The sequence below is a fragment of the Salvia splendens genome, chromosome 5, assembly GCF_004379255.2.
Source record: "Salvia splendens isolate huo1 chromosome 5, SspV2, whole genome shotgun sequence".
NCBI classification, from domain to species: domain Eukaryota; kingdom Viridiplantae; phylum Streptophyta; class Magnoliopsida; order Lamiales; family Lamiaceae; genus Salvia; species Salvia splendens.
The window spans coordinates 16,165,941-16,192,782 of NC_056036.1; the positions used below are offsets into that span (position 1 = coordinate 16,165,941).

The following is a 26,842-nucleotide window of genomic DNA, read 5'->3' on the forward strand; positions in this document are numbered from 1 at the left end:
CCCATTCGTTGATGGTTTATTATGGGGTAAAGGTTTCAGTTTTGAGTAACAAACATTATATTTCTAAATACTCTACTTCTTTCCAAAGATATAAATCAAGACCTAATGAAGTTGATAGCCTGCATAATAACATCAATTAACCATACGAAACATCTACATGTGCGAAAAAGGTTTCAATCCTATGTTGTGACAAGTTGTAGTTTATTTTCTTCTCTAGCTTATTTTGAGGGCTTTAAGTAAAACTAGATGTATTTTAAGACAATGACAAGTCTACCACACCAAGTGACAGGGTTTAGAGTATACAATTATTGCATGAGACGTGAAGTATAACAGCGTAAGGAAGAGTAGCGTTGGGTACAATGTTATAGCTAGAGTTAGAAGGTCTATCAGATTCAATCCAGACAAGTGGAATTTCCATGTGCAGTTCAAACTTCGAAAGGGTTCTATCTTTTCCTAAGTGATCCAGCATATTAGCAGCCTGTCAAAGTTACATATGTAGAACATATGTGTCTAATTCAAACCAGTTTTCCAAATGAAAAGCAACAAAAAGAATTTTCCATAGTAATAGCAGGCAGCAGGATGATGACAAGTTATAAAGTCAGTGCAGCTAGCCTTTTTAACAACTTTCTTGAACCACATGATTCACAATTAATAGTGATTCTTCCAATATATTTGCTGCCCCAACAATAATCCTTGCTTTCTCTCCTACTTTGATCCATCTATATCATGGTCGTTATATCTCTCTTAACTCTTAAGAAACCTAGTTTCACCTATTCTTCTTCCACAACAACACTAAAAGACCACCAACGCACAAGAGCTTTCAAAATTTCATAAAGCCTTCAAAACCATACTTGTTATTATTCACCTAAATCACACTGGTAAATATCATGAGCAGTAATCACATCAAAATTCAAAAGAATGAATATTTTATAACTATTAGTCTACGACCATAATTTGGCAATTACAAATAAAACCAGAAAGATAAAGCCCTCTTCTAGTGACCGTTATATGACAAGACAAACACCAGCATACAAATTTCAAGAAACATTGCACAATCAGTTCCGTTGATACTAGTTCTTAATTTCTTGAAAGAATCTAATTTTATTTTTCATTAAAGAAACCCTTCATGAGTAGTTACCATGTTTACATATGTGTAAGTAGAAGTGAGGATGTGCTGAAGTAATAGTCCGCTAATTCAGTATGATGGTTTAGGCCATCCACAACGCTGTTCCTATACCGTTCCTAAACCGTTCCTTAAACTACTATTTGCGGGCCCCACTGTACTTTTTTACTCCATTCCTTAACTAAGGAATGAAATCTGCAACCCTCCGTTCCTTAACCGTTCCTTAAATTACTATTCATTCAATTTAATTTTTTTTATTTCCAACTCAATTCAATTACAAAACACACTTTAATAAAAAATAAACACACTTTATTAATAAACACACAACATTAAAACAAAGTTACAACTTATACTTAAAAAAATAAAAAGCACACACTTAAAATCCTAAAAAAATAAAAGTACACAATTTTAATAATTTCATCTGCCAAAGTTTGCCCAAATGTGCTCAATTAGATCCTGTTGGAGTTGGGTGTGGGCGCTAGAGTCGCGTGTCCTTGTACGAATAGATAACCGTTCTTGTATAGACGGATGCGCTCCACTTCGAGGCGGACTACTTGCGGTTGAGCTTCCGGGGGATTCGGGGTCGAACCAATTTCCCGCCTCGGGTCCTTTGTCTTGGACAATCATGTTGTGCAAGATTATGCACGTATACATGATGTCGACCATGTTCTCCATGAACCACGTACGAGCCGGGGCTTTGATGATGTTGAAGCGCGCTTGGAGAACCCCGAACGCCCTCTCCACATCCTTGCGAGCAGCCTCCTGCTTCTGTGCAAAAAGAGCCTACTTTGGGTTCGCAGACCTATTGCACGTCTTCACGAAGGTAGGCCACTTCGGGTAGATGCCATCGGCGAGATAGTACCCATTTTATAAAGCCGGTTGTTGGCGACGAAGTTGATGGCCGGCGCTTTACCATCCAAAACTTCGGTCAAGAGGTCGGACTAGTGGAGCACGTTTACGTCGTTGTTCGACCCGTGGACCCCGAAGTGCGCGTGCCAGATCCAAAGGCGGTAGCCGGCAACGACCTCGAGTATAACGGTTGAGTGGGTGCCTTTGTGGCCGCTCGTGTAGGACCCCTTCCACGCCACCGGGCAATTCTTTCATTGCCAGTGCATGCAATCGACGCTGCCGAGCATTCCGGGGAATCCGTGCACTGTTTCGTGAAGGTCGAGCAGGAACTGACAATCGGTCGTGCTTGGCCGCCGGAGAAATTCGTCGGTGAAGGCTGCCCGGACGCCCTTGCAAAATTTAAGCAAGCACATTCGCCCAGTGCTGTCTCCGATGTGGAGGTATTCGTCGAACATGTCGGCCGTTTGTCCAGTCGCAAGCTGGTGACAAACTCACATTTTAACTGTTTTATTGGGCGTTAAACGTGATGATAATTTGTGTTTAAATGCATATTACTTGAGTTTACGTCCATATTTCACTATAAAGGTGCTTTGATGAGTTTATCCAGTGTTTTAAGTTAAAATAGGTAAAAAAGGGTCAAAATGAGCCAAGCATTGACTGGGGTCTGCTTCAAACGTTGATCTGCCTATCAATATGGGGTCCAAATCCTATTTTGAGAGTACCATTGTCTTCATCATCGAAAGAGCTTCGCGTGGGTACCTCACACGCCCCAATCGGAGTTCGGATGAGAGAGATACGGACGATCTACGAAAGCTGCGCGGACTGCCAGGAGCTACCCGGCCGGGTGTATTTTATGTGCAATAATTCCACCCGGCCGGGTGGACAATCTTGTTCATAAAGAGTCCAGACACTTCTACCCGACCAGGTGAATTTTATGTGCAATAATTCCACCCGGCCGGGTCCGTCTGACTGACGTTTTTAGCCCAGTCGCGATTTTTCTGAAGGGAAAAATAAGAGAGAGAAGCTAGGGCAACGAAAAAGCATTCTCTACCAGCCGCAAAACACACGTTCCTTCTCTCTGAAGAACTCTTGGAAGAAGATTGAAGATTCAAGCTTCGATTCCTCCGCCAATTGTAATTCGTATCATGGTTTCTCTTGTTTTTCTTAGTTTTTGTCTGATTTCCGCCATGAACATGAGTAACTAAACCCTTTATGTGGAATTCTTGGTGAAGATGCATTGATTCATAGTTTTAATCCAATTAAGTTCGTTTTTATCTTGCTCTTGTAATTGTTTGAATTACTCTTGTGCTTTTTCCTATCAATTGCTTGATCACCAATTGGGAGTGTTAGGATTTCTTAGAGTAATCGGGAGATGAATTAATTAATCTTGAAAGAAGAATAATTCACACCTTAATTCAATAAAACTCGGGAGAGTTGAGATTATGAGTGGGATCTTTAATCTAATCAAACCTTTGGGAGTTAGGTCTAAGATTTAGAAGGGGACTTCACTTATTACACATAATCTACAGATTTCTCACCTCGGGAGGGGGCTTAATCCACCTTTGTGATTGATTCAACAATTCTAGAGACTTTAAATGGTAAATTGGTTTTAATTGGGTTAGGCTATGAGTTGTGCATCGGATCCTTGAATTCTGCATATTTCTCCATCATCTTACACAACTTGCTTCATTGCTTTCTTGTTTAAGTGTTCTATTTTAATCTTTGCATTTACATGTTTTCATTAGTTGTTAGTTTCAAAAACCAAAATTCCTGATTGTCTGGATAGTAGTTGAAGTTTGTTCGTGGTACTTAGGTTTACACTTAATTGTCTCTGTGGGATACGATATACTCTTGCTTGCTATTTGCTACGATAACCCCGTACACTTGCGGGTATTATTTGGGTAAAATAAAGTTGAGTAAAGTTTTTGGCGCTGTTGCCGGGGACAAATTTTGTGTTACATAACTTGATATCGTGATAATAATCAAGATTCTTACTTCAGATTTTATTGCTTTATTTTTCTTTTAATTTTTTTTAGTTCTCACATTTTTGTTTCTTGTTCAGGTGTATGCACACGCGTTCTAAAGGCTTGCCTCTAGAACCTTTCGACTCTGAGATCGAAGCATCGAACCGGAAGAGGAACGCATATAGGAGGCTCACGCAGAAAATTCAAGCTTCTTCGCCTACACGCGCAGGGGCATCTTCATATCAGAGGGATCCTTCACCTATCCGGTCACCAGTACAGGATCATATTCAGTTTGATCCCGTTTCTCCTAGTCTAATGGAGAACGAAGAGGGTAACAACGGTCCACCACCTCTGCCCACTAATGCCGAGCTTCTACGGCAGCTGGAGGAGCTGCTTCAACAAGTCAATCATAGACAAGCTGTGGTGCATGTTCAGAATCAGTATGCATACCAAGGCCAGGCAAATCCAACTGTCCATAGCAACATCGCAGCCAACACCTTTGAGCTGAAAAGAGGACTTATTCAGATGGCAGAGAATATTGCTTTTAGGGGCAAATCCACAGATGATCCGAACAAACACATCACCAAGTTCATTCAGATCTGCAACACTACGAAGTTGAATGGAGTGACAGATGATCAGATTCGACTTAGGCTGTTTCCCTTTTCCTTAGAGGATTCAGCAAAGGATTGGTTGGAGAGCTTGGAGTCGGGCTCAATCAGAACATGAGATGTTATGGTAGAGAAGTTTTTAGAAAAGTTTTATCCCCCCAGTGAGGCGATTAAGAGGCAACATGAGATCATTGCCTTTCAGATGAACCCTGCGGAGAATATCAGAGAAGCATGGGCGAGATTCAAAGCCTTGATGAAGCGATGTCCCAACCATGGGTTAACCCCGACAGTTCAAGTCATTACATTTTTTAAGGGATGCGTGCCTGAAGCACAACGGGAGTTGAACTTGAGCTCAGGCGGTAATTTTCTCAAGAAATGAGTGAATGAAGCCATGGAAGTGATTGAGGAGCTCGCATCTAATGACGAAGGATGGAGCAACGAAAGGAGTAAGGTGCATAGAGTGGCTTCTACTACAAATCATAATCCTATGAGTGCCCTATCCGACAAGTTGGATGCGTTGACCAAGAAATTTGATTGCATGATAATGGGGAAACCTTCTCAAGAGCCCCAAGGAAGTATGGAGGACGTGAACTATGTGAATCAAGGGGGCAACAACAGGTACTACAATAATCCACGCCCCAACTTTCATGGTGGAGGATATAATCAGTACGGGAACACGGGGCATCCCAATCTCTCTTATGAGAACCCCAATAATGCTCTGCAACCACCCCCAGGGTTCACAGTTACTGATGGAGTGGTTAATGATCCGAAGAAGATGACCACGGAAGACATACTCAAGTCTTTCATGCTACAGTCCAACAAGCTCATGGAGCAGAACAATCAAAGGATGGAGAAAGTTGAGAAAGATGTGCAAAGTATAGTCACCCATCTGAAGTTCGTAGACACACAGCTGAGCCAGATTGCTCAGGCTGTGAGTATGAACCACAAGCCTGGGCAGTTCCCAGGCCAGCCAAATGAGAATTCGAAAGGATGTATGGCCATCCATCTGAGGAATGGCAAGACGTATGAAGGCCCATCTCTGTCGGAGACCACGAAGGACGCTATTCTTGAGCCTAACGCTGCCGTGGCAGAGAAACTGAAGGGCAAGATAACTGAACAAAGAGACATTGGAGGCACTTCTGGAGTGAAGGTGCCCTTACCTGAAGCACTGAAGCAGAAGACAAAGAAGGATGAGCAGTTTGCTCGATTCCTAGATATATTCAGGAAGGTGCACGTGAACATCCCACTGATTGAGGCACTACAGCAGATGCCGAAGTATGGGAAGTTTCTGAAGAAGGTGATAGCCCAGAAGACCAGTTGGGGGCAGGTAGACACTATTAATCTAACTGAAAATTGCAGTGCTCTGCTGCAAAGGAAACTGCCGGCCAAGCAGAAGGATCCTGGATGTTTCACTGTCGACTGCCTCATTGGGGGCTATAAGGTGGAGAATGCTCTCTGCGATCTAGGCGCGAGCATTAATCTAATGCCACTATCGGTGTTCAAGCAAATGAACATTGGTACTTTGAAGCCCACCTCAGCCACACTACAGATGGCAGACAGATCTGTCGTGTATCCAAAGGGCATCGTGGAAGACCTACTGATTAAGGTCGGGGAATTTATTTTTCCCATCGACTTTATGGTCTTGGACATGGAAGAAGACAAGGGAGTCCCCCTACTGCTAGGACGTCCCTTCCTTGCCACTGCTGAGGCAAATATAAACGTGAAAAAGGGAGAGTTGACAATCTTCATGGGAGAAGAAAGTCAAACGTTTTCCCACAAACCGAGAAGCATGGATGGAAGAACTGAGGAGTGCAAGGTGGTGCGTCTGAAGCACCAAGTGACTACTGAAGAAGGAGGATCGAGTGCAGTTAGAAAAGTGAAGCAGAAGGACTTTTATGAGCTTCACATGGAGATGATGGCTTCCACTGACTCGGAGCCAATAACATGGATCGATGCAGACCATAGTCGCCCTTCACCGGTGCACGCGGTGATCACTACTGAACCCCCTAGGATGGGGGGTAAAATACCAACTGATGTCAAGGGAAGAAAGATAACTGCTCCAACACTGAAGGAGCCTATCCCGAGAGAGTCTGAAAAGTGGTGGCTCACCAAGACGTGGAACGATCTATTTCCTCATGGAGAAGGAGCCAAGCGATCACCTGGAGGCAACTCTGGGATGAAAGGGGATCTCGGTTGATATTTGAAGACGTCGGGCACACGACAATAAATAGGTGCGCTGCATGGGAGGCAACCCATGGAAGGTATCTTTTATTGTTTTTTGTATTTCTTTTAGTGTGTTTGCTCAGTAGGCATCACCTCTCCACCAACGTTTCAAACTTATTTCTTTGCGTAGCTTTGAATAAGTATGGGGGGGTGATATGGTGGATGGTGAACCTATGAGCATGTTTATTGTTTTCATGTTATTTTTGGGTAGTTTTAAAATTTTTGCTTAGTATTTTAGTTTAGGATTAATAAACTCCCTTGGATGAAATTGAATGGGGTCGGAGCAATTTGAATTGAATTCAAGCATGTTTGTTGGATGAGTTGCTAATGATGCTATGTGCTAAAATGTTTGTGAAAACTTGTTGATATGACCAAGCATGCTTGTATGTCCTTATTGTGATTTGCCTAAAGTGAATTGCTTGTTGCGTTGTCCTTTGCCATAACCCTGTGAGACTTGAGCCTATATATTTCTAATTGTGTGATTATCGTCATTGTGTTATATGTTTCTAGAACTTGCTCGCGATCTTCCTTGAGTCTACATAGTGAGTATAGATTTAGGAAGTGACGTTAGGCCATCCGTTCTAGCCTTATCTTTACTTTCACCCTAAAATAAAAATCATAATCCTTTGTTAGCCATATTTGAGCCTAATAGCCTATTATTTGATAACTTGGGGTTGTATATATGCTTGAAAATAAGTTTGGGAGAAAAGAACACTTTTGGATGATAAGAAGAGTTTAAAGATGAAGTATTGGCTTGAATATCTTTGGGAAAGTGGATGTATGCTTTTAGTTGTGAAAAAAAAGAGTTGTAAAAATAAAAAAGAATAATTTGGTGGTATAAGCTAGGCGAAGCCTAGAGGGGGGTATAAGTTAGACGAAGTCTAGAAATACGTAAGAAACCAAGTTTGGGGGAGAATTGGTAGATGAGAAGAGTCTATAAAGACTACTGAGGAGTTGAGTTGTTTTAAGAACGAAGTTATTATAGTTTCGAAAGGGATTATAAGTTACTTTGGCCAAATTTGCCTCACCTAACCAAAAAGCCTACATTACAACCTACAAATAAGACCTTTCAGATCCTTGATTTATAGTCACAAAATAGTAGAGGAGAGGTTAGATTTCGAGCAAGCCTATGGTAAACTATGCGTGATTGATTGATTTGAGAGCTTGTATTTTAACTATACACTTTGAGAGTGGGAAAATTACACTACATATCTATCTTGTGAGGGCAAATTGACAAGGTTGCATACGTGTTAGTAACTTGAAGCAATGATCAGTTGGTTTACATGTGTGTGAAGTTATTGATGCATGATATTGTTTATTAACTGAGGCAATGATGAGATCCAACTTATGTGTACGAGTTTATATTTGATTGTTGTCTGCTTCTTGTTTGAGGACAAACAAGTGATTAAGTTTGGGGGAGTTGACAAACTCGTATTTTAACTGTTTTATTGGGCGTTAAACGTGATGATAATTGGTGTTTAAATGCATATTACTTGAGTTTACGTCCATATTTCACTATAAAGGTGCTTTGATGAGTTTATCCAGTGTTTTAAGTTAAAATAGGTAAAAAAGGGTCAAAATGAGCCAAGCATTGACTGGGGTCTGCTTCAAACGTTGATCTGCCTATCAATATGGGGTCCAAATCCTATTTTGAGAGTACCATTGTCTTCATCATCGAAAGAGCTTCGCGTGGGTACCTCACACGCCCCAATCGGAGTTCGGATGAGAGAGATACGGACGATCTACGAAAGCTGCGCGGCCTGCCAGGAGCTACCCGGCCGGGTGTATTTTATGTGCAATAATTCCACCCGGCCGGGTGGACAATCTTGTTCATAAAGAGTCCAGACACTTCTACCCGACCAGGTGAATTTTATGTGCAATAATTCCACCCGGCCGGGTCCGTCTGACTGACGTTTTTAGCCCAGTCGCGATTTTTCTGAAGGGAAAAATAAGAGAGAGAAGCTAGGGCAACGAAAAAGCATTCTCTACCAGCCGCAAAACACACGTTCCTTCTCTCTGAAGAACTCTTGGAAGAAGATTGAAGATTCAAGCTTCGATTCCTCCGCCAATTGTAATTCGTATCATGGTTTCTCTTGTTTTTCTTAGTTTTTGTCTGATTTCCGCCATGAACATGAGTAACTAAACCCTTTATGTGGAATTCTTGGTGAAGATGCATTGATTCATAGTTTTAATCCAATTAAGTTCGTTTTTATCTTGCTCTTGTAATTGTTTGAATTATTCTTGTGCTTTTTCCTATCAATTGCTTGATCATCAATTGGGAGTGTTAGGATTTCTTAGAGTAATCGGGAGATGAATTAATTAATCTTGAAAGAAGAATAATTCACACCTTAATTCAATAAAACTCGGGAGAGTTGAGATTATGAGTGGGATCTTTAATCTAATCAAATCTTTGGGAGTTAGGTCTAAGATTTAGAAGGGGACTTCACTTATTACACCTAATCTACAGATTTCTCACCTCGGGAGGGGGCTTAATCCACCTTTGTGATTGATTCCCCTCTATTCATTCTAGAAAGCACCCTAACTAAGTGAAAAATACGAACAAGAGTGCTAATTAAATTAAGATGTCATTCGTCTCAATTGTCCACTTGAGTTGAGCCAACAAAGTATTGATCGAAGTTCCTAAAAAGTTGCAGTTTCATTTAGATTTGGACTACATTCATGTCATATTTACTAAACCCTCTGTCACATAATAGATGTCACACTTTCCTTTTTAGTTTGTCCCATAAAAGACGTCATATTTTTTTTTTGGAAAAAGTTATCTCTCACATTAATATAAAAATTATATTTTCTCTCTCCATTTCACACACAAAACAAAATCTCCTAAAATCCCGTGCCGTCCCACAAGTGTGTGACATCTTTTTGTAGGACGGAAGGAGTATTAGTTTACTCTCACTCCAATCTATATTTATTCGTTCTCGTGGATAAATTATTATAGAAACTCACAAATTGATCTCACTTGTAGATGTTCTACAGTTAAAGTCACAGTCAACAAATGTTCTGTGCCTATGTCCAAATTGAGAGATTAATTTTTGAGGTAATCAGGACAGATTTGACCATCATGCTAAAAAGTTGGCCAAATTACATTAATGAATATCTCAATCTCTTATGGAGTAGTTCATATTTAGAAGAAAAAAAAGAGGGCATGGATTGAAATGTGAAAAGGCAAGAATTAAGGAACTCCAATTCCAATTTTTTTTAGCTTAATCAAATGTAGGGAGTATTTGATACGGGAAATATCAAGAAATTAATAGCATTGTGCAAACAATGCTGGCGATATGCTCAGAAACTCATAGCCTAATGGAAAAAATTCATATCGAATTCCAGTAAATCAAAAAACAATGATAGGAGTACTACAGGGCATCTCTAACTACATTGTAGTAGTCGTATTTCGTTAATTTACATTTTTGGATGCTGTGAAATCCATTTGAATTGATGTTTCTCTTATTTTTACCATTTCTCCACTTTAATTATTTAATACATTTATTTATATAAAATGAGTGTAAAAAAGTTAATAGAACTCCTAATATAGAACGGAGGGAGTATAATATAGAGAATTTGCCCCAATTAACGTTAGGTCGTAGATGTTTCAATTAAATTGAGTTATTTTGTCTTTTCGATTAAAATTAAAATATTCAATCACTCTTATTATATTCAATCACCTATTTTACTCTCTCATACTTTATTATCTTCTATTTTATTTTATTTTCATTTAATCTATTCAACACAAAATCTATATGCCTAAAAGTTTTACCTTAACTTAGTTGGACAGAGGGAGTACTTGTTTCGGTTCCGATTAAATGTTACTCCATTTTCTTGTATTGATTAATTTAATAAATAGTTTATTTTATTTTAAATTATCAACTGTGCATTAAAATTTGTGTCCAACCAAAAATGTATACTCTTATGGAATGAAAGGAGTACGACTTTTTAATTCTCTAAGAATTTACCTTTATAAACAAAAATAGACTCAAAGTACGATTTAGTACCACGAATATAAACATTCAAATATACCAACATTTGATAAATCTTGATTCATCTAATTAATATTACTTGTCGAATTAATATTTAGTGCGTATACCAGATTTTGTAAGTATGAGACCCAGTAAAGTTAATTGTTCCCAAATCACATATTTTTGCCTAATTTGGCATTTTTATAAATTTAAAAATTGATTGCAAAACTTATGAATTCATCCATAGCGGTGGATTTTCCTTGAGTTGAGGGAAAATTTAATTTAATGGGAAATCAACTTCAAAGCCTAAGTTTATATTTTTCATAGTACCAAATTTTAAAGTTAGTGAAAATCAACTTTTTAGATAAAGTTATGTGATTTGAGGGACCAATACCCTATGCTTTTAACATAGTAATGTGTTATGATAAATAATTAAATATTGATATACTAAAAGAATACTATAAATTTTAAATTTGTAAAATTAAAAATATTCCTTCCTCTTGACGTTCAACCTGCACATTTATAAATACATGCAGGGCTGAGTACATGAGTACTCAGTGGACACATGCCGAAAACAAAACATACATTATATAGTTATCAAGCCATCAACAGTAACACACGTGGGTTTTTCTTAAAAGGCCCGAACTTACTAAATTCTTTTGTGAGCTAAAAGTTCATCTGCGCATACTAAGTTCTTTCATCATTCATCATTCCATCGTTCATCATTCATCATTCATCGTTCATCATTCATAGTTCCATCGTGCCGGGAAGGTGGCCACCTTCCGCGGACACCCTCGCCGGCCAATTTCTCTAGGATGGCTCACTGCTCTCGCTCGCTCTATTTCAAATCATAACGTTTTGGCGTAGCCAAAACCAACAAACATACAGTCCAACAGATAGGCTTCATCATTCATCGTTCCATCATTCATCATTCATTGTGCCGGGAAGGTGGCCACCTTTCGCGGACACCCTCGCCGGCCAACCTCTCTAGGATGGCTCACGGCTCTCGCGCTCTCTATTCCAAATCGTAACGTTTTGGCGTAGCCAAAACCCACAACATACAGTCCAACAGATAGGCCTCGAAAATAAACATTTTATGGCATGACAACAACTTGAAAATAATCACAGCTCCATTTTGAGAAAAAAAAATGATATTTCATAACTTCAAAGTATTTGATTTATATCCACACTAATGTGCTGGATATTAAAAGAAAGCCCACCTGATACGTTTATCTCCAAATAATAACTCTCGTCTGGCCTTACTTGCCCTTGAATAATTTATCTTTTAAAATAGCATAGCACGCTAATTAGTACTTGAACTATTTTTCCTGATAAAAGAATGCATGCATCCTATAGGATAACACCTATCTCTTAGTCTCGGCTTATAGGATTGTTCCTAATCCTAACTCGGCTTCACTGCTCTGCAGTATTTAATTATTCTCCTTACTCCTTTTGGAGAAATTCTATTTTCTCTTAAAAAATTAATTGGCCACTTATTTAATAACAAATGGATTCTTGGAAAATCTCTTTCTTAAATCTTTTCTTAAGATTTTCCTTAAGGCCGCCCATGGCGTCGTGGGGCGACGCCGGTCGGCCCTTCGCATCTCCATCTTTAACATTTTCCATCATCAGAAACTTAGTAAATTATTCGGGAATTAATTAATTGAGCTTCAACTCAAACCTTTAAATTAATTCCATCTCAACATAAAAATTTCCAAGTTCAAAAATGCAATTTTCTTGGCCCAAAATTCGTAGCCCATTACATAATCAAAATGGGTACCAGTCCCATTCTTTAATTTCAGCTCATTTACTTTTTTTTAATTACTAAGGCCTAAGTCTTGTTTAATTTATTTGGTCCAACCACTCCCATTTCCAATTTCTCAAACCCAATCGGTTGACTACTTCTTCCCCACTCTTCCCCTTTCATTTTTTTAAAAACAATTCCCCCAAATCGGGAATGGAGCAACGGCGCAGAGTCCCCGTTTCCCTCTCCTTCTCCGGCGAGTTCCGTCACCGGCTCCTCCGCGTCTCCGTCTATCAACCTATCTTTCCCTCTTCTCACCTCTCCGGCGAATCCTCGCAGCGCCGGGTTCTCCTTCACGCCTGTGAAGCTCCCGCGACCTCCGACGAAGTTACCGACGCGGAGGAGGCATCACCTCTCCCGCTCTTCTCCTATCCGACGAGATCGCGGTCCGCTGCCCGGCTTCACCGGTTCTTTCCCTATCGGTGAGCTCTCTCCTTCAAGCTCTCTCTTCGTCGAAATCACCGTCTCAACGGGACCGTCGCTGGCGAGCGGTGCCACTGCATGCGCCGCCGCCTTCGTCTCCGGCCAAGCAGTCACCGCTGCCCGCTCCAACGACGCCACCGCGGCTGTCTTCCACAACTCCGTTGGCAATCGAGCATCATTGAGCAGCCCCTCATATGAAGCCTAAGCTAAGTTCCTCATTCAATTATTTAGTTTTACAGTATAAATTGTTGGGAAAACTTTTGTGATGGCTGTATGGTGGACTTAAACGTTGAGCGGTTCTATTGATCATGTATGCAGCCCCTCTGTAAGTACTGTTGCTACTGATTGTTGGTGCTATATTTATGTTCTCTAAGTCCTTGTTCTATCTTGGTTGTTGTTCTACATGATGCAAAGTGGGGTGTTGTTGAAATTACCTCACTCGGTGGATCCTCTCGGTTTGCCCTCCTGTTTCTGCCGCTTCGCGCCCCACTCCGTCGCCCCCCTTTGTCTTGTGAAATCTGATAGAACGTAGGTGTGGAGTGGGGAGGGGATGGCTGTATTTATAGGCCTTTCCTTCGGCTTCTTGTGGCAGTTTATGGGGCATTGGGGTTCCTATCTTCGGTTTCAAGCTCAGCCCCCTTTTGGGCTGTATGTTTATGTTATCCTTACCACTTTGGTGTATGTGTGGGCTGTCTCTTTTTCTGCCTCTTTCGCCTCGGACGATGGGGAGGGAGTATCTGATTCATGTTCCTTTTGAGCATGTACAATGAGCTCATTCTACTATGCTCATTTGTTCTAACTTCTACTTTGGTGTAAGATGGGAATGTGACAAAATGGCTGCCTCTCCGCTCAAGGAGGCAGCCTCTCGGCCGTACAATTCAGCCTGCTTCCTCTCCATGTTCATTCGAGCTTGCCTCTCCCTTCCCTTTCTTATGAGTCTATTTTCCAACCCCATTTTTGTGTTAGATTTTGCAGGTTTAGGGCTGCCTCCTTTTGGAGTGTTGTGGCAATGGAAATCGAGAAGATGTGGAGGAAGAGAGGAGAGGAATCTACTACATCCCTCACTTGTTTTGTTGCTAGGTTTAGCAATTGGTTAGGCATTAGGCTTTGTGTAGCAATTCTAGGTCAATAATTAACCAAAAACACGGAAGGTCATAATTAAGCAATTCTAGGTCATATTATAATATTTGAGTTTAATGTCATGCTAAGATTATTTTAGGTCATGCTAACAAGGTCATGCTTTGTTAGCATGACCTAAAAATTAACTAACTATGACCTAAAAGTGTCTTACGTATGATATTGTTCTACGTTTCTGTATTTAAATCTAGTTTTGCATATATCAAAACCCTATATATATATATATAATTAAAATATGAATTTATTTCAAAATTTTATTTAATTTTGACCTTTCCTCTTTTTTTTATTCTCCTTCCAATACTCCTTGCTCCCAACGAAAATGATCTCTTTCTTGAACGGCACGAAATTTTATGCAATTTTATTTTTGTTAGATGAAGAGAATAAAGTAGGGATAAAAAGATTTTTATTTTAGTAATGGGTCATCTTAATTAAGACAAATTTAAAAAGAGAGTAAATCATCTTCGTTGGGATGGAGGAAGTAGTTAATATATTGAAGATATTTTCAGCACATACCTATAAGTGAAAGTACTCTATAATTTTAATTTTATCTCTATAAATTGAATTTATTATCTAACAATGTATCTTTAATTTGTTTAATTTTTTATCTTATAATTTAATTCCACCCTTAATAATTAAATTCAAATCATCACAAACTATTTAGACCATCCACAACGGGACTCGCCGGCGTCTCGCGTCTCGTCTCAGCGAGACGAGACCCCGGCGAGACGCGTTGCAGCCTCCATCTCGTCCCGTCTCGTCCCGCGTCTCGTCGCGCGTCTCGACTCGCCGAGCCAGGAGACGAGCTGTCTCGCCACGCGCCTAGGCGACGTGGCGCAGCCCGACGTCGTGCGTGACGCCCACTCGCCGGCCCGCGAGTGGGCGTCGTCACGTGCTGACGCAATAAATATTTTTTTTTAAAAAAAATTCGAATTTAAATAAATAAAAAAATTTTGTAACGGTATTATTACCGTTTTTTTGTTTTTTTTTTTATATTTTTTTTGTTTTTATTAAATTTTTTACTCTATAAATACTCCTAAACCCATCCTCATTTACACACAACTACACATCTATTCTTCATATCATCTAAATTTTCTCTCAAATTTTCGCTGAAATTTTCATAACCCAACTCAAGATGTCCGGCGACGGCGAGGGCAACTATGGCCGCTCCGGCTCCGGCGGGTGGGATCTCAACTCATTCGGCGATTGGGAGAACATGATCAACACATTGGGCGGTGGAGGTTCGTCAACGCCGGGGACCCAGGGTTCGGCGACGCCGGGGGGGTACCAACCACCCAATTTTGACCTTGATGCATATGTTCGTCCCAACGTCCCGCGGTTTTCGCAGGGATTATCCCAGATCCGGGAGGATTTTCCAGTTGATCCCACGCCGGGAGTAGGCCGAGGCGGTGGAGGTGGGCGAGGCGGTGGAGGTGGCCGAGGCAGTGTACAACCCCAGACGGGCGAGGACGAGGAGGAAGAAGAGGAAGAGGAAGAGGATCTTGGCCGACATCCGTACAACAACCTCGAAACGATGGCGGTGTACAACGCCTGGATCACGGTCTCGTACGATCCCATCGTCGGGAATCAACAAACCCGGAAGTGTTTCTGGGAAAAGGTTGTCGAGGTCTACCACCAAATAAAGCCGAACCGCTCCCGCAAGCGCACAGTTAAAATGATCCGCTGTCACTTTGACCGAGTCGACCGACAGGTCAAAAAATTCTGCGGCATCTACTCGGCGGAAGAGGCGCGCTACCAAAGCGGCGCCACGGCCACCGACATTTTGAGGTCCGCTTTGCGCGCCTACTACCAGGACGAGGGACATCAATTCAGATTTGTTGATGTTTGGCGCGCCGTCAAGGACGAGGAACGATGGGCCGGCGGTTTCCGCTCCAGCTCGGGCTCAAACTCGAAGCGCACGAAGCATACGGCGAGTGGCCAATACTCGTCTAGTGCTGGTGCGTCTGGTGGTGACACTGCTGAAGGCATCAGCCAACATGATGCTGAATCCCAGGAGTTTGCGGGTACGGTCGGCGATGCAGGAGGATCCGCGAGTAGGCGCCGTCGGCCGCAAGGGACGAAGGCGGCGAAAGCGGCTAGAGCAAGGAAGGGCCGAGGCGAATCAAGCCAGCCGGCCTCAGGATCGGGCTCGCGAGGAGGCTCGGACACACTTATGGTGGCGTACATGACCGCCACAATGGCGGACACTTCCCGCTTCTCGCACTCCCAATACGCGGCCTGGTGGAACGGAATTGTGCATATGGCAGCACAACTTGGCCTTCCGACTCCCCCTCAACCTCGACCGCCTCCGGAGTTTGATTAGCCCTTCCGATTAATTTTTTTTATTTTGTGTGTTTTTTTATTTTGTGTGTTTTTTTTTTATTTTGTGTGTTTTTTATTTTGTTTTAATTTTAATAAAGTGTGTTTGTTTAAATTGAATTGGGTTTTAAAAAAAAATTATAAATTAAATTGAATGAATAGTAATTAAGAGACGGTATAGAGACGGTTAAGAGACGGAGCGTTGCAGGTTCCGTCTCTTAGTTAAGAGATGGAGGCAAAAAGGACAGTGGGGCCCTCAAATAGTGCCCAAATAGTAGTTAAGAGACGGTTAAAGAGACGGTATAGAGACAGCGTTGTGGATGGCCTTAATTATTCCAAATAATGAGAACTAGCTTAGTTCCAAACATTCTTAAATTTACTAATAGGCAAGAGTAATTATAAAACTTATTAAAACAGATTTTTCATTGGTCGATAGAGTTATATAAAATTGATAGTGAAAATAATTTTCTACAATTTCAAGATATGGCAATTCGTACAATTATTATCTAATGCTTTTTAAAATGGTAATATTGTTATATATGAATTTAAATATTTTATTATTATTATTATTATTATTATTATTATTATTATTATTATTATATTTTTAAAAATTTTCAGCTCCGACTTATTTAAATTTCTGGTTTCGTCACTGCCCTTAATGTGTGTAACTAATTTGATTCTTCCTTTCTAACCTATATCGTATGGAAATAGTATAGAATAGATACGCCAATTGCTGAAATAGACATTGTTCTCCCGAACCATAGAATAGTGACGACTATATTAAACCAAAATAAGCTACAACCATGTTGCCATAAAACTATCCTAGTATACAAAATATTACTCAATTCATCTCATAAAAATATGCACAAATATGCACTTTTAATAAATATGCACTTTTTGTTTAAGCAAGAGTTTTAACTCACAGTTGAAAAAAATAAGAGGGCTGTAGAAAGAAAAAATTATTAAAATATTGTTAGTTGAGAATGAATTCCATCTCATTACAGAAGAAATAGTTATAAAATTAGAAAATGCATACTCTTGTGAGACAGACTAAAAAAGAAAAGAGTACATACTCTTGCGGGACAATAGGAGTACTCCACATTAAAAGTTTGGAGTTATCATTTGTTTTTAATTTAATATAGAGTACTACTCCCTACCTCCTCTCTATTAAGTGTCCACATTTAATTTGACACGATTTTTTAAAAAAAGTAAATTTATTTTAGCCGTAGACCTTGATGTTTCATGCCGACTTTGTAGTTGTCGACATTAACACATGCATCGAAACCTGACAACTGATATGAGTTCACGTTGACCACGCTAATTGATAAGACAAGAATTATTTGGCTCGATGTTCCAGTTTGACGATCTAGTTTAATTCCAATCGATTTGATGAACATAATTGTCGATATTTTTTTAGTGTATTGATACTATGGCAAATGATAGACTCTCGTTTGACCCAGTCTTTGGATAAGACGGGTATTGTCTGGCTCAATATTCTAATTTAATTGTGTAGCTAGACCTTAGCTCCTTTGTCAAATACTCCCTATGTCCAAATGACCAAACGTATTGAGTCGTTTTTTTCATTCATTTTGATAAATGATACTTCCTTTGTCTGTCATTAGGAGTCCCGATTTATCATTTTAGTCTGTCCGCCATTAGAAGTCCCGGTTCATTTTTACTATAAATAGTAGATACCCATCACTTTCCACTAACTCATTTCACTCATATTTTATTATAAAACTATTATATAAAAATAGACTCCATATTCCACTGTCTTTTCTCACTCATTTTCCTTTACATTTTTTAAAACTCGTGCCGAACTCAAATGAGACTCCTAATGACGGACGGATGGAGTAATAAATACTAGTTAAAATAGATAAAAAAAAATAAATAAGAGAGAGAATAATGTAGAGAAAAGACATACTCCACTTTAACTATTATTTTTTGTGATCTGTCCACTTTAAGTATTTATTATCATGAATCACAATGGGCATTCATCAAGAACCGACAGATCTTAGACGGCGCTCTCATAGCCAACAAAGCAGTTTGGTGGATTAAAAAGACTAGACAAAGGCAGCCATCTTTAAAATCGATTTCAGAAAGCATATGATACGATCTGATGGGATTTCCTACAAGAGATTCTCATTAGCATGGGGTTTGGAGACAAGTGGACGAATTGGATTATGGAGTGTGTGAGCACGGCCTCCATGTCAATTCTTATCAATGGATCACCAACATCATATTTTCTGCTTCAGAGGGGACTCAGGCAAGGGGATCCTCTCTAAACCTTCAGTCAACTAGAGTCAACTAGTGTCCTGAGGAGTTGATTTGGGAATTCTGTAAGGAATTATGATTGGAAATGATGAGGTCCCAATCACACATCTTCAATTTGCAGATGACACTATTATCTTCACCCCAGCTGATAAAAATGTTTTGGAGAATTACTCCAGTGTTTCGCTTTGATGACATGGCTTAGAATTAACTACAAAAAATATGTGTTCATCTCTTTAGGGTGTGAAAAGGAGTGGATTGATGATACTTTGGATACAATCAAATGCGGGGCTGCAAAATTACCAACCACCTACCTTGGAATCCCGTTGGGTGCTAATATGAGAAATAGTAGTACATGGAAGCCCATCCTTGATAAAGTAGAGAAAAGACTTGCAATGTGGAAAACAAAAACATTATCTAGAGCAGGAATGTTGGTTCTTATCAAGGTTGTCCTTAATAACCTCCCGATGTATTATATTAGCATGTTTAGAATGCCTAAAAAGGTGGCAAATGCAGGAGCTAGAGGAGGATGCTTGATTGTTTGGGAAGTTATTCAGATGCCCATTGATCAAGGTGGCCTTGGAATCGGTGATATCCTTATTAGAAATGTAGCTCTACTATTCAAGTGGTGGTGGAAATTTGCGGATAGCCAACGACCTCTTTGGAAGAAAGTTGTGAGCTCTATACACAACACTCGACACATTGGTGACCTACAAAAGCTCAAGGGAAAGAACGCCGCTAGTACTTGGGGACAAGTTCTGGATTTTTCAAAAGTAGCAATGAAGGCACGAAGTTGTCGAAAATGGGATCAGAATGAAAGTCGGAAATGGATCAAATATTAGATTTTGGCTTGATAAGTGGACCGGAGATGACAACCTCAAGAACTCTTTCCCAAGATTATTCATGATTTCTACTCTACAGAGTGACTTTATTGAGGACATGGGTTCATGGGATGATGGTAGATGGAGTTGGAAGTTTACTTGGAGAAGAAATCTTTTTGTTTGGGAGAAGGAATTGCTGGATAGTCTTTACCTAGCTGTGGATCAAATTACCTTGAGTGAGAGTGGGACTAGGGGTGGCGAAACGGGTTACCTGTGGGTATCCGCACCCGACAAGTCGGGTACCCATACCTGATTTTAACCAAATTTGTTGTCCCAATACCCGCCCCGCAACATATCGAGATTACCCGATACCCGTGTTGGGTATCCCGTACCCGACCCGAAACCCTAATAGAATATTTGAAAACCTATAATATCTGACAATGTTCCCTAATTTAATGTATTAATATCGATGGTAAGCTTTGAATAGATTGAGAATAAAAGTGAGGGGACACTCTATAGCTAGTTCTGGTGAGTTTTCAATTGTATGTTCGTTGCAATATAAACATGTTTCAATAGAACTCTTAGAACTCTTAGATTCTATAAAGTATTAAAAGATGGTATATGGCTAACACTAATAATATCAGGTATTATCGGAATTAACGGGCCGGGTAGAGAGTTTAGTTTATGGCTAATACTAATAATATCGGGTATTATCGGGATTAACGGGTATACCCATGCGGGTAGCGGGTATACCCATATCCGCAAATCTTTAAAACACACTACCCGATCCCGTCCCGATACCCGGTGGGTAGTGGATCGAAATGGAAATTACCCATTACCCGCTACCCATTTTACCACCTCTAAGTGTGAGGGATGTAAGAGTTTGGACTTTTGATATTTCAAATGCTTTCTCTGTCTCTGGTTTTCTTGCGCAGGTTAATCGCTTCATGGGAGAGATGATAGCCAATCTTGTAATGGAAGACTAGCATGGAATAAGATTGCCCCACATCGTGTCCAACTTTTGATTTGGTTTGTCCTACAAGGAAAACTCAACACCAGAGACAGACTTTTCAGATTCAAAGTTCCCGGAATTGTAGACGATCCATGCGTTTTTTGCAAAGAGGAGCGAGAGACTATCAATGACATCATGTTTGGGTGTAAGTACTCTAGCAGCCTGTGGTATTTTTGCTATAACCAATGGAATCTCGCCTTCAGCTTGCCCGAAGACCCGATCTTGTGCTTTCTCACTTGGATGGATGCACATTTCTACAAGTTTGATAAGAAGATATGGACATCCCTTTTCTATGTGATTTCGTGGTCCATATGGTGGATTAGAAACAAAGTGGTTTTCCAAAATTTTGAACCAAATTGGGATGTTGAAAGAAAACTCATTTTGCGGAGACTCGGCTCATGGATTAAAGGGTGGTGCCCGAACTTTCCTTTCCTACTAGGAGAAATGTGTGATGAGGTGGTCAAAGCTAGAAGATGATCTGGAAGGTATTTAACAATCAATACCACTTGCCAAATGTTACAAAGGTGAACTTCATCTCGCCTCTTTTGCTTACGGTTGGGATATTTGGCAGTGGTGTTGCTTTCTTTATTTGCGGGAGGTGTGTTGGTCGTGGCTTTGTCGTTCGTTTCTTTTGTGTCTTTATTTTTTGGCTTGTTGTTTGTTCTTGTTTGGTGTTCTTGTTGTCCGTTTTTGGTAGGGTTGAAACATTTTTGCTCACCGCCGTTGGTGGTTTAAGCCTTTTTTTAATAAAAAAAACTATTTATTATCATTTCTTTGAAACGAGTGCAAAAAAGAAACGATTTAATTACCTTGGAACGGATGGAGTATAATTATCTATATTTTTTGTAAATTAAGGTGGAGATTGAAATCCGAAATTACTTACAAGATGAAACGGGTGATATTTATCTGTATTTCACTTAATTTCTATGTAATTTTATTTTTATTCTAGAAAATTAATGAAGTGTTTAAATAGGAAAATAAATCAATTGAAACGAAACGCCTATAATTTATTCTGAAAGTAAAAAATTACTCAAATAATGTAAAAAATTACTCAAATAATGTCAATACACTTTTTTTAGTTTCTCTGTATTTTGTATTGTTGTTCTATGATTTACTTGGGTCGACCCTTGGCAAGAAGAATCTTGACAGTTGATGGCTTCGTCTTGGGCACACCCCTCTTCGATCAACGACTGCTGATAGTGCTTGAACGCCACAAACAACATGAATACTGGATACCAAATCAGAAGATGAAGTGATTAATATTTCATTTTATATGATTAACTGCACAAAATAGATAAATTTAATGGTGTACATAATAATAAGCAGTCAAGCATGATTCTTGTTTACACTATTTACCATATCTTAATGGCGTACATAATAATAGTAATAAGCAATCAAGCATAATTTTTGTTCACACTAGTTACCATATCTTATTGGTCCACTTATTTTATAATCTCTATCTCTTATATTATTAGTACGTAAAATTAATGATTCTCTTCTATTTTTGGACAAATAAGGTCTCAAGACTCAACTAAATTACTCTGGTCTCCTATAAAAAGACTAAAATCCAAAGTTAATCTTGTACATTTGTTCAAAAAAACTTTTTGATCTTAGGCTTTTGAGCGAATGTATGTGATTAATTTGTGGACTATAGTCTATTACTACAGTATACATTAATACTCCGTTCTGCATTAGTATAATCATTTCTCTTTTTTATTTTTCCATACCTTATTTTCTATTCGTTTATTACATCATTATCCATCTATTCGTTAATTTTCATGTTGAAAATAAACGTGTGTATTAAGAAGAGAAGGAGGGAGTTACTTATTTGTTAACAACCAGAGACACAGATCTTGAAGCTATTGAAATGAGAGAGATGAATAGAATAAAAAAATGGAATGAATAAGTACCTGCCCAAATTCGGGCGACGAGGGAGGATAAGTTCCACACAAGAGCGAAGACGGCAAACCCAACTGCTTTCTTGTGAGAACATGATGCCCATGCATCTCCAAATCGTTTTATCCAAAATGTACCTTCAAGTTCAATCATATTTACACACTAAATTCTTCCACTAATTTGGTTTCTTCAATGTGGATTAACCAAATTAATCATAACCCAGTGGTCCCACTCACCACACACACCTTCATTTTTTAACTCCTTTAATTATTTGTTATTCTATAGTAGTACATAATTACAAAAAGTTTAAAACCTAGAAACAATTTCAATGTGGTCCGGCCAAAAACTCTCTCTTTTCATGTACCTCAATCCTAAAAAGCAAAGAGAATATATTCGTGTGTATCTCTACCTTTAATGTAAGGCATAGATTATACACCCTCCATTCTGAATAGGAGTCCTATTTAGTTATGGCACGAGTTTTAAGAAATGTAAATAAAAGTGGGTTAAATAAATTAGTAGAATATGGATCCAACTTATATATATATTATTTTTACAAAAAAATATGAGTGGAATAAGTTAGTGGAATATGGAGCCTACTTACCATTTATGGTAAAAGTAAAATAAGACTCTTATTATGGGACATAACAAAATGGGAAAACAAGAGTCTTATTGTGGGACGGAGAGAGTAATTCCCAAAAATTATGAGGGGAATATGTAGTTATAATAATTACATATAATTCAGAGATAATGTGTTTTACCGTATGCAGTAATCTGAGAGGAGTACGCTGAGCATATTTTAGGCACCGTAAATACTCCAATAAAGCCTATCAAAATTAATCAAATTAATAATTCAATGCCCATTTATCTTTAATAATAAAATTAGAATGGAGTCACAATTTCTACTAGTAGTATCAATTATTCATAAAAAAATTAATTGTACTAGTTTGAATCCTCTCAATCATAATAACCTAATCTATCATAGATCTCACAAAAGTATGCATAATGATAATGGGCTGTTGATATTGCCTTGATAAGCTATAAAGAAACATGTCAACATCACTTTACATGTGATCTCAAAATAATGATACCTAAGCTCTTTATTCATCAGAGATGGTATAAATTACTACCACTAAAACACGAAAGGAAGGAAATAAAGAAATTAAAGAATATTTCAAAATAAAAACTGACCTAATTTGGCCGTTGTCCACACAGTAATGGAGCTTCCACACCTTGCCAAAATGAACAGCAGCACTGCCAACTGCAGAGGAGACACAGCTTGTCATTTTTCGACTGAATTTCATTTCATTTCATTTCACAGACACAGACTACCTTCATCGTGGTGGAAGGGTCGCCTGAGAAAAGGGCTCTCAATTTGAGAAGAAACTCATTTATAAATGGCAGAAGCATTTTAATCACCCAAACTGCTTCTTCTTCACCAATAACACAATCTTCATTTCCATTCTCTGATCCTCTGCCACATTTTTCATTTTTTTCACATATATTGCTAATAGTAATAATTAAGGTCAAATATTTTACTAATTACCTACTAATAAGGGATCTGAAAAGGAAAATTGCAGCTAAGTACACAAGTCCCAAGTAGGATAGCACAGAGATGAAGCTGAATAAAATTCTGTGTCAGTTTTTCATATCCTAATCAGAAAATAATTGATTAAATCCAAATTAAACCTGATGTTTAGCTCCTTTGTGTATGAAGATGATATGATAGCAAATGTTCCAACCCCAAAAACAAATGCAGATTTTGATACGTCTCTCCACATTACTAGGTGGACTGATTTCAACCAGCCAATAAAAATGGGCTAAAATCATTAACTGTAAACAAAATAAATATACACACATACATAATAACAACTGGCATTGATGAACTCACCAAAACTTTGTAGTTTGCTGCTGCTTCTTGGAAAATTTTCTGAATCTTGAAATGGGAAGCAAAGAGAAATCACACACAAATTTACATACATGTGTACATACATATAGAGAGGGAGATGAGATTACTAGTATTGATCTTTGCTGGGGTTGGATCAAATGGGGCATGATTTGCATCAGGAGGAGGCTGCTTTTTGGCAATTGATGATGAATTAGGCACTGATTTTTTATTTCTTAGAACCGATTTCTTCTCCTCAATCACAATTTTCTTGTGCTTGTGATCACCAACGACAATCTTTTCTACATTTTCAACTTCAATTTCCTTATCTTCATCGAAATCTGGCTCATCTCCACCATCGATTTGAGGCGTAATAGCAGCCTTGATCTCCTCACAATCCTCATCAGATCTCGGCTTCCTCTCTCTGTCATCATCACCATCAACAGATGCTCTTGGTTTCACCTCAACAGAGTCGGATTTCGCCTTCCTCAAACTCGATTTCCTGATCGAAACGGGGCTTTTCTTCACCGCTTCGCTCAATTCGTTGATCTGCTCATCCGAATTCCCGCTCGATTCAGATCTCAGACCCGCAATCTTAACTGGACTCCCATCGTTACTCTCGGATTTCCAAGTTTTCCTCTTCCCGCTCACACCGTTAGGGCTCTGTTTGGGAATCGCATCTCTGCAAATCTCAATCTCAGTAACAGCATCATCAGCAGAAGCAATTTGAGTGCTTCGTGCAGAATTCTCATTGAAAACTTTGATGCCGCCTTTGACTTGATCGATTTTCATTCTGCTCTCCCAAACAGAGCCTGCTTTCGGGGCGCTGCCTCTTCTTCTTCTTCTTCCGCCGCCACCTAAATCCATTGATTCTTTACTAGTCATGTTGTTGAACCAGATATGTCATGAACGGGATTGTAGGTTCAAGCTCAAGAAATTTCAGCTGCTGTAGCGATGAAATATTATTCCCGGTTGTGTTTTCCCTTTCGGCAAAGAAATGGTGATTTTAAATCAATTTTATTGACGACAATACACTACTGCTACACGATTTTAATGATTTTCTTCTTGTCGTACATTCTTATTCATTTACTCTTGGGATATTCAGTAATTCATTAAATAATCACATTTATTTCTTTTTTGGTCGAGTTTTGTATATATTTAGAGATAGATTCATTAAAAAGGCTGTTGTCGAACCTTATTTTAATTTTTGACACCGTCTCTCTTTATAAAATAAAATTATGACTATATATAGTGGTGGGGTGAAATTCAGAATGAAATAGAATGTCTTTTTAAATTTAATATTCATTTGCCACTCTTCGTTTTACGAGGCTATAATAATACTAATAGTAACAAGTAAAAAAAATTTGTCGATAAAATAAAATTTGTAAAGATGTACGTAATATAAGATTTTTGCACCAGTAACTCTTAGTTGGTTGAATTATAAGAATTTGATCAAATAAATATTTTACTAATTAATTCTTTTAATATATATATATATATAGAATCTAAGAGCATTTTTGAAAAATATAAAGGATAGTTAGTGGAAAAAAATAGTGAAAAGTGAGTCATATTTTTATATAGGAGTAATATTAGTTTTATAAACAAATGTGAAAATAAAGTTAATAGAATATAAGACTATTATTATTTATTAAAAAAATAAAATTAAAATTTTAAAGGGAGACCGACTAAAATAGACAATCAGGATTCCTACAATGATACGGAAGAAATATTACCGTTTATTTTCCAGATCGTGACTCTAATTTCTAAACTTACAGAATAAGCTATTTCCACATAGTCCATATGTGAAATAACAATAACAATAATTATTAATATTGTGACGCTTGTTCTTAATTGTGTCTGTGGGCCATTTTATTACTGTCGGCCCAAGTCAAGAAGGCTAAACATTTTTTCTACTTATTTATGTGTATAATAAGGCCGCTATGGGATTAATTCGAACCCAATTGCTGACGTTTTTTTTGACTCGATTTAAATAACTATTGAGCTTCAAAATTGACATTTTGTTTGATTATTAATTAAAGTAGTCCTATAGAACATTAGTCAAAACATATGTTCAGCTCGTGCGAGTTTAATCTTAACATTTTTTCTTCGATTATTTTATTAAAACAGTTATAAGTGTAAGTATGTAGTACAATTTAAATCACATTTAAAAAATATTATAAGGTGTAAGCCTACACAATTTAAATCACATTTGGTGTATTAAATAGTGTTAGGTGAAGGTTGTGGTGCGGAAGCCGACCCCACCGTCAGAGTATGAGTGAATGGTTGTATGGGTGAATTCCATGACAATTTTGCCTCCGCACCTAGTGCAACACCTACATCACTCACCTTCGACTTTGACCCAACAACAAATTATCCGCTTAAGATCTTTTACCGTATAGTGTGTTTTATGTATGGGTGAATGGTTGTATGTGTCTTAAGATCTCTTATCGTATAGTGTGTTTTATGTATGGGTGAATGATTGTATGTGTCTCATCGATAATCTTCTTCTCTTTTTAGAGATCTCTCATTATGATCTTTGACA

The 26,842-nt window shown here is 38.6% G+C and overlaps 2 protein-coding genes across 4 annotated transcripts; one reads left to right on the top strand and one right to left on the bottom strand.

Moving 5' to 3' along the window:
- The first annotated feature begins 4,935 nt into the window (after positions 1–4,935).
- LOC121803901 lies at positions 4,936–6,741 on the top strand. The gene has a single exon (XM_042203476.1). It carries the CDS (start codon positions 4,936–4,938, stop codon positions 6,739–6,741), a length of 1,806 nt encoding a protein of 601 aa, XP_042059410.1.
- A 14,787-nt stretch (positions 6,742–21,528) lies between these two features.
- LOC121802320 (reticulon-like protein B21) lies at positions 21,529–25,314 on the bottom strand. Of its 3 annotated transcripts, XM_042201957.1 has the most exons (9): positions 24,432–25,314; positions 24,307–24,351; positions 24,105–24,207; positions 23,962–24,036; positions 23,748–23,889; positions 23,607–23,676; positions 23,177–23,242; positions 22,433–22,555; positions 21,529–21,750 (listed from the first exon to the last, which is right to left on the bottom strand). In XM_042201957.1, exons 1-9 carry the CDS (start codon positions 25,183–25,185, stop codon positions 21,584–21,586), a joined length of 1,545 nt encoding a protein of 514 aa, XP_042057891.1. In that variant the 5' UTR covers positions 25,186–25,314; the 3' UTR covers positions 21,529–21,583. The 3 variants fall into 3 exon arrangements, with proteins under 3 accessions (XP_042057891.1, XP_042057893.1, XP_042057892.1); XM_042201959.1 differs by lacking the exon at positions 23,962–24,036; XM_042201958.1 differs by lacking the exon at positions 23,177–23,242.
- Positions 25,315–26,842: the final 1,528 nt, after the last annotated feature.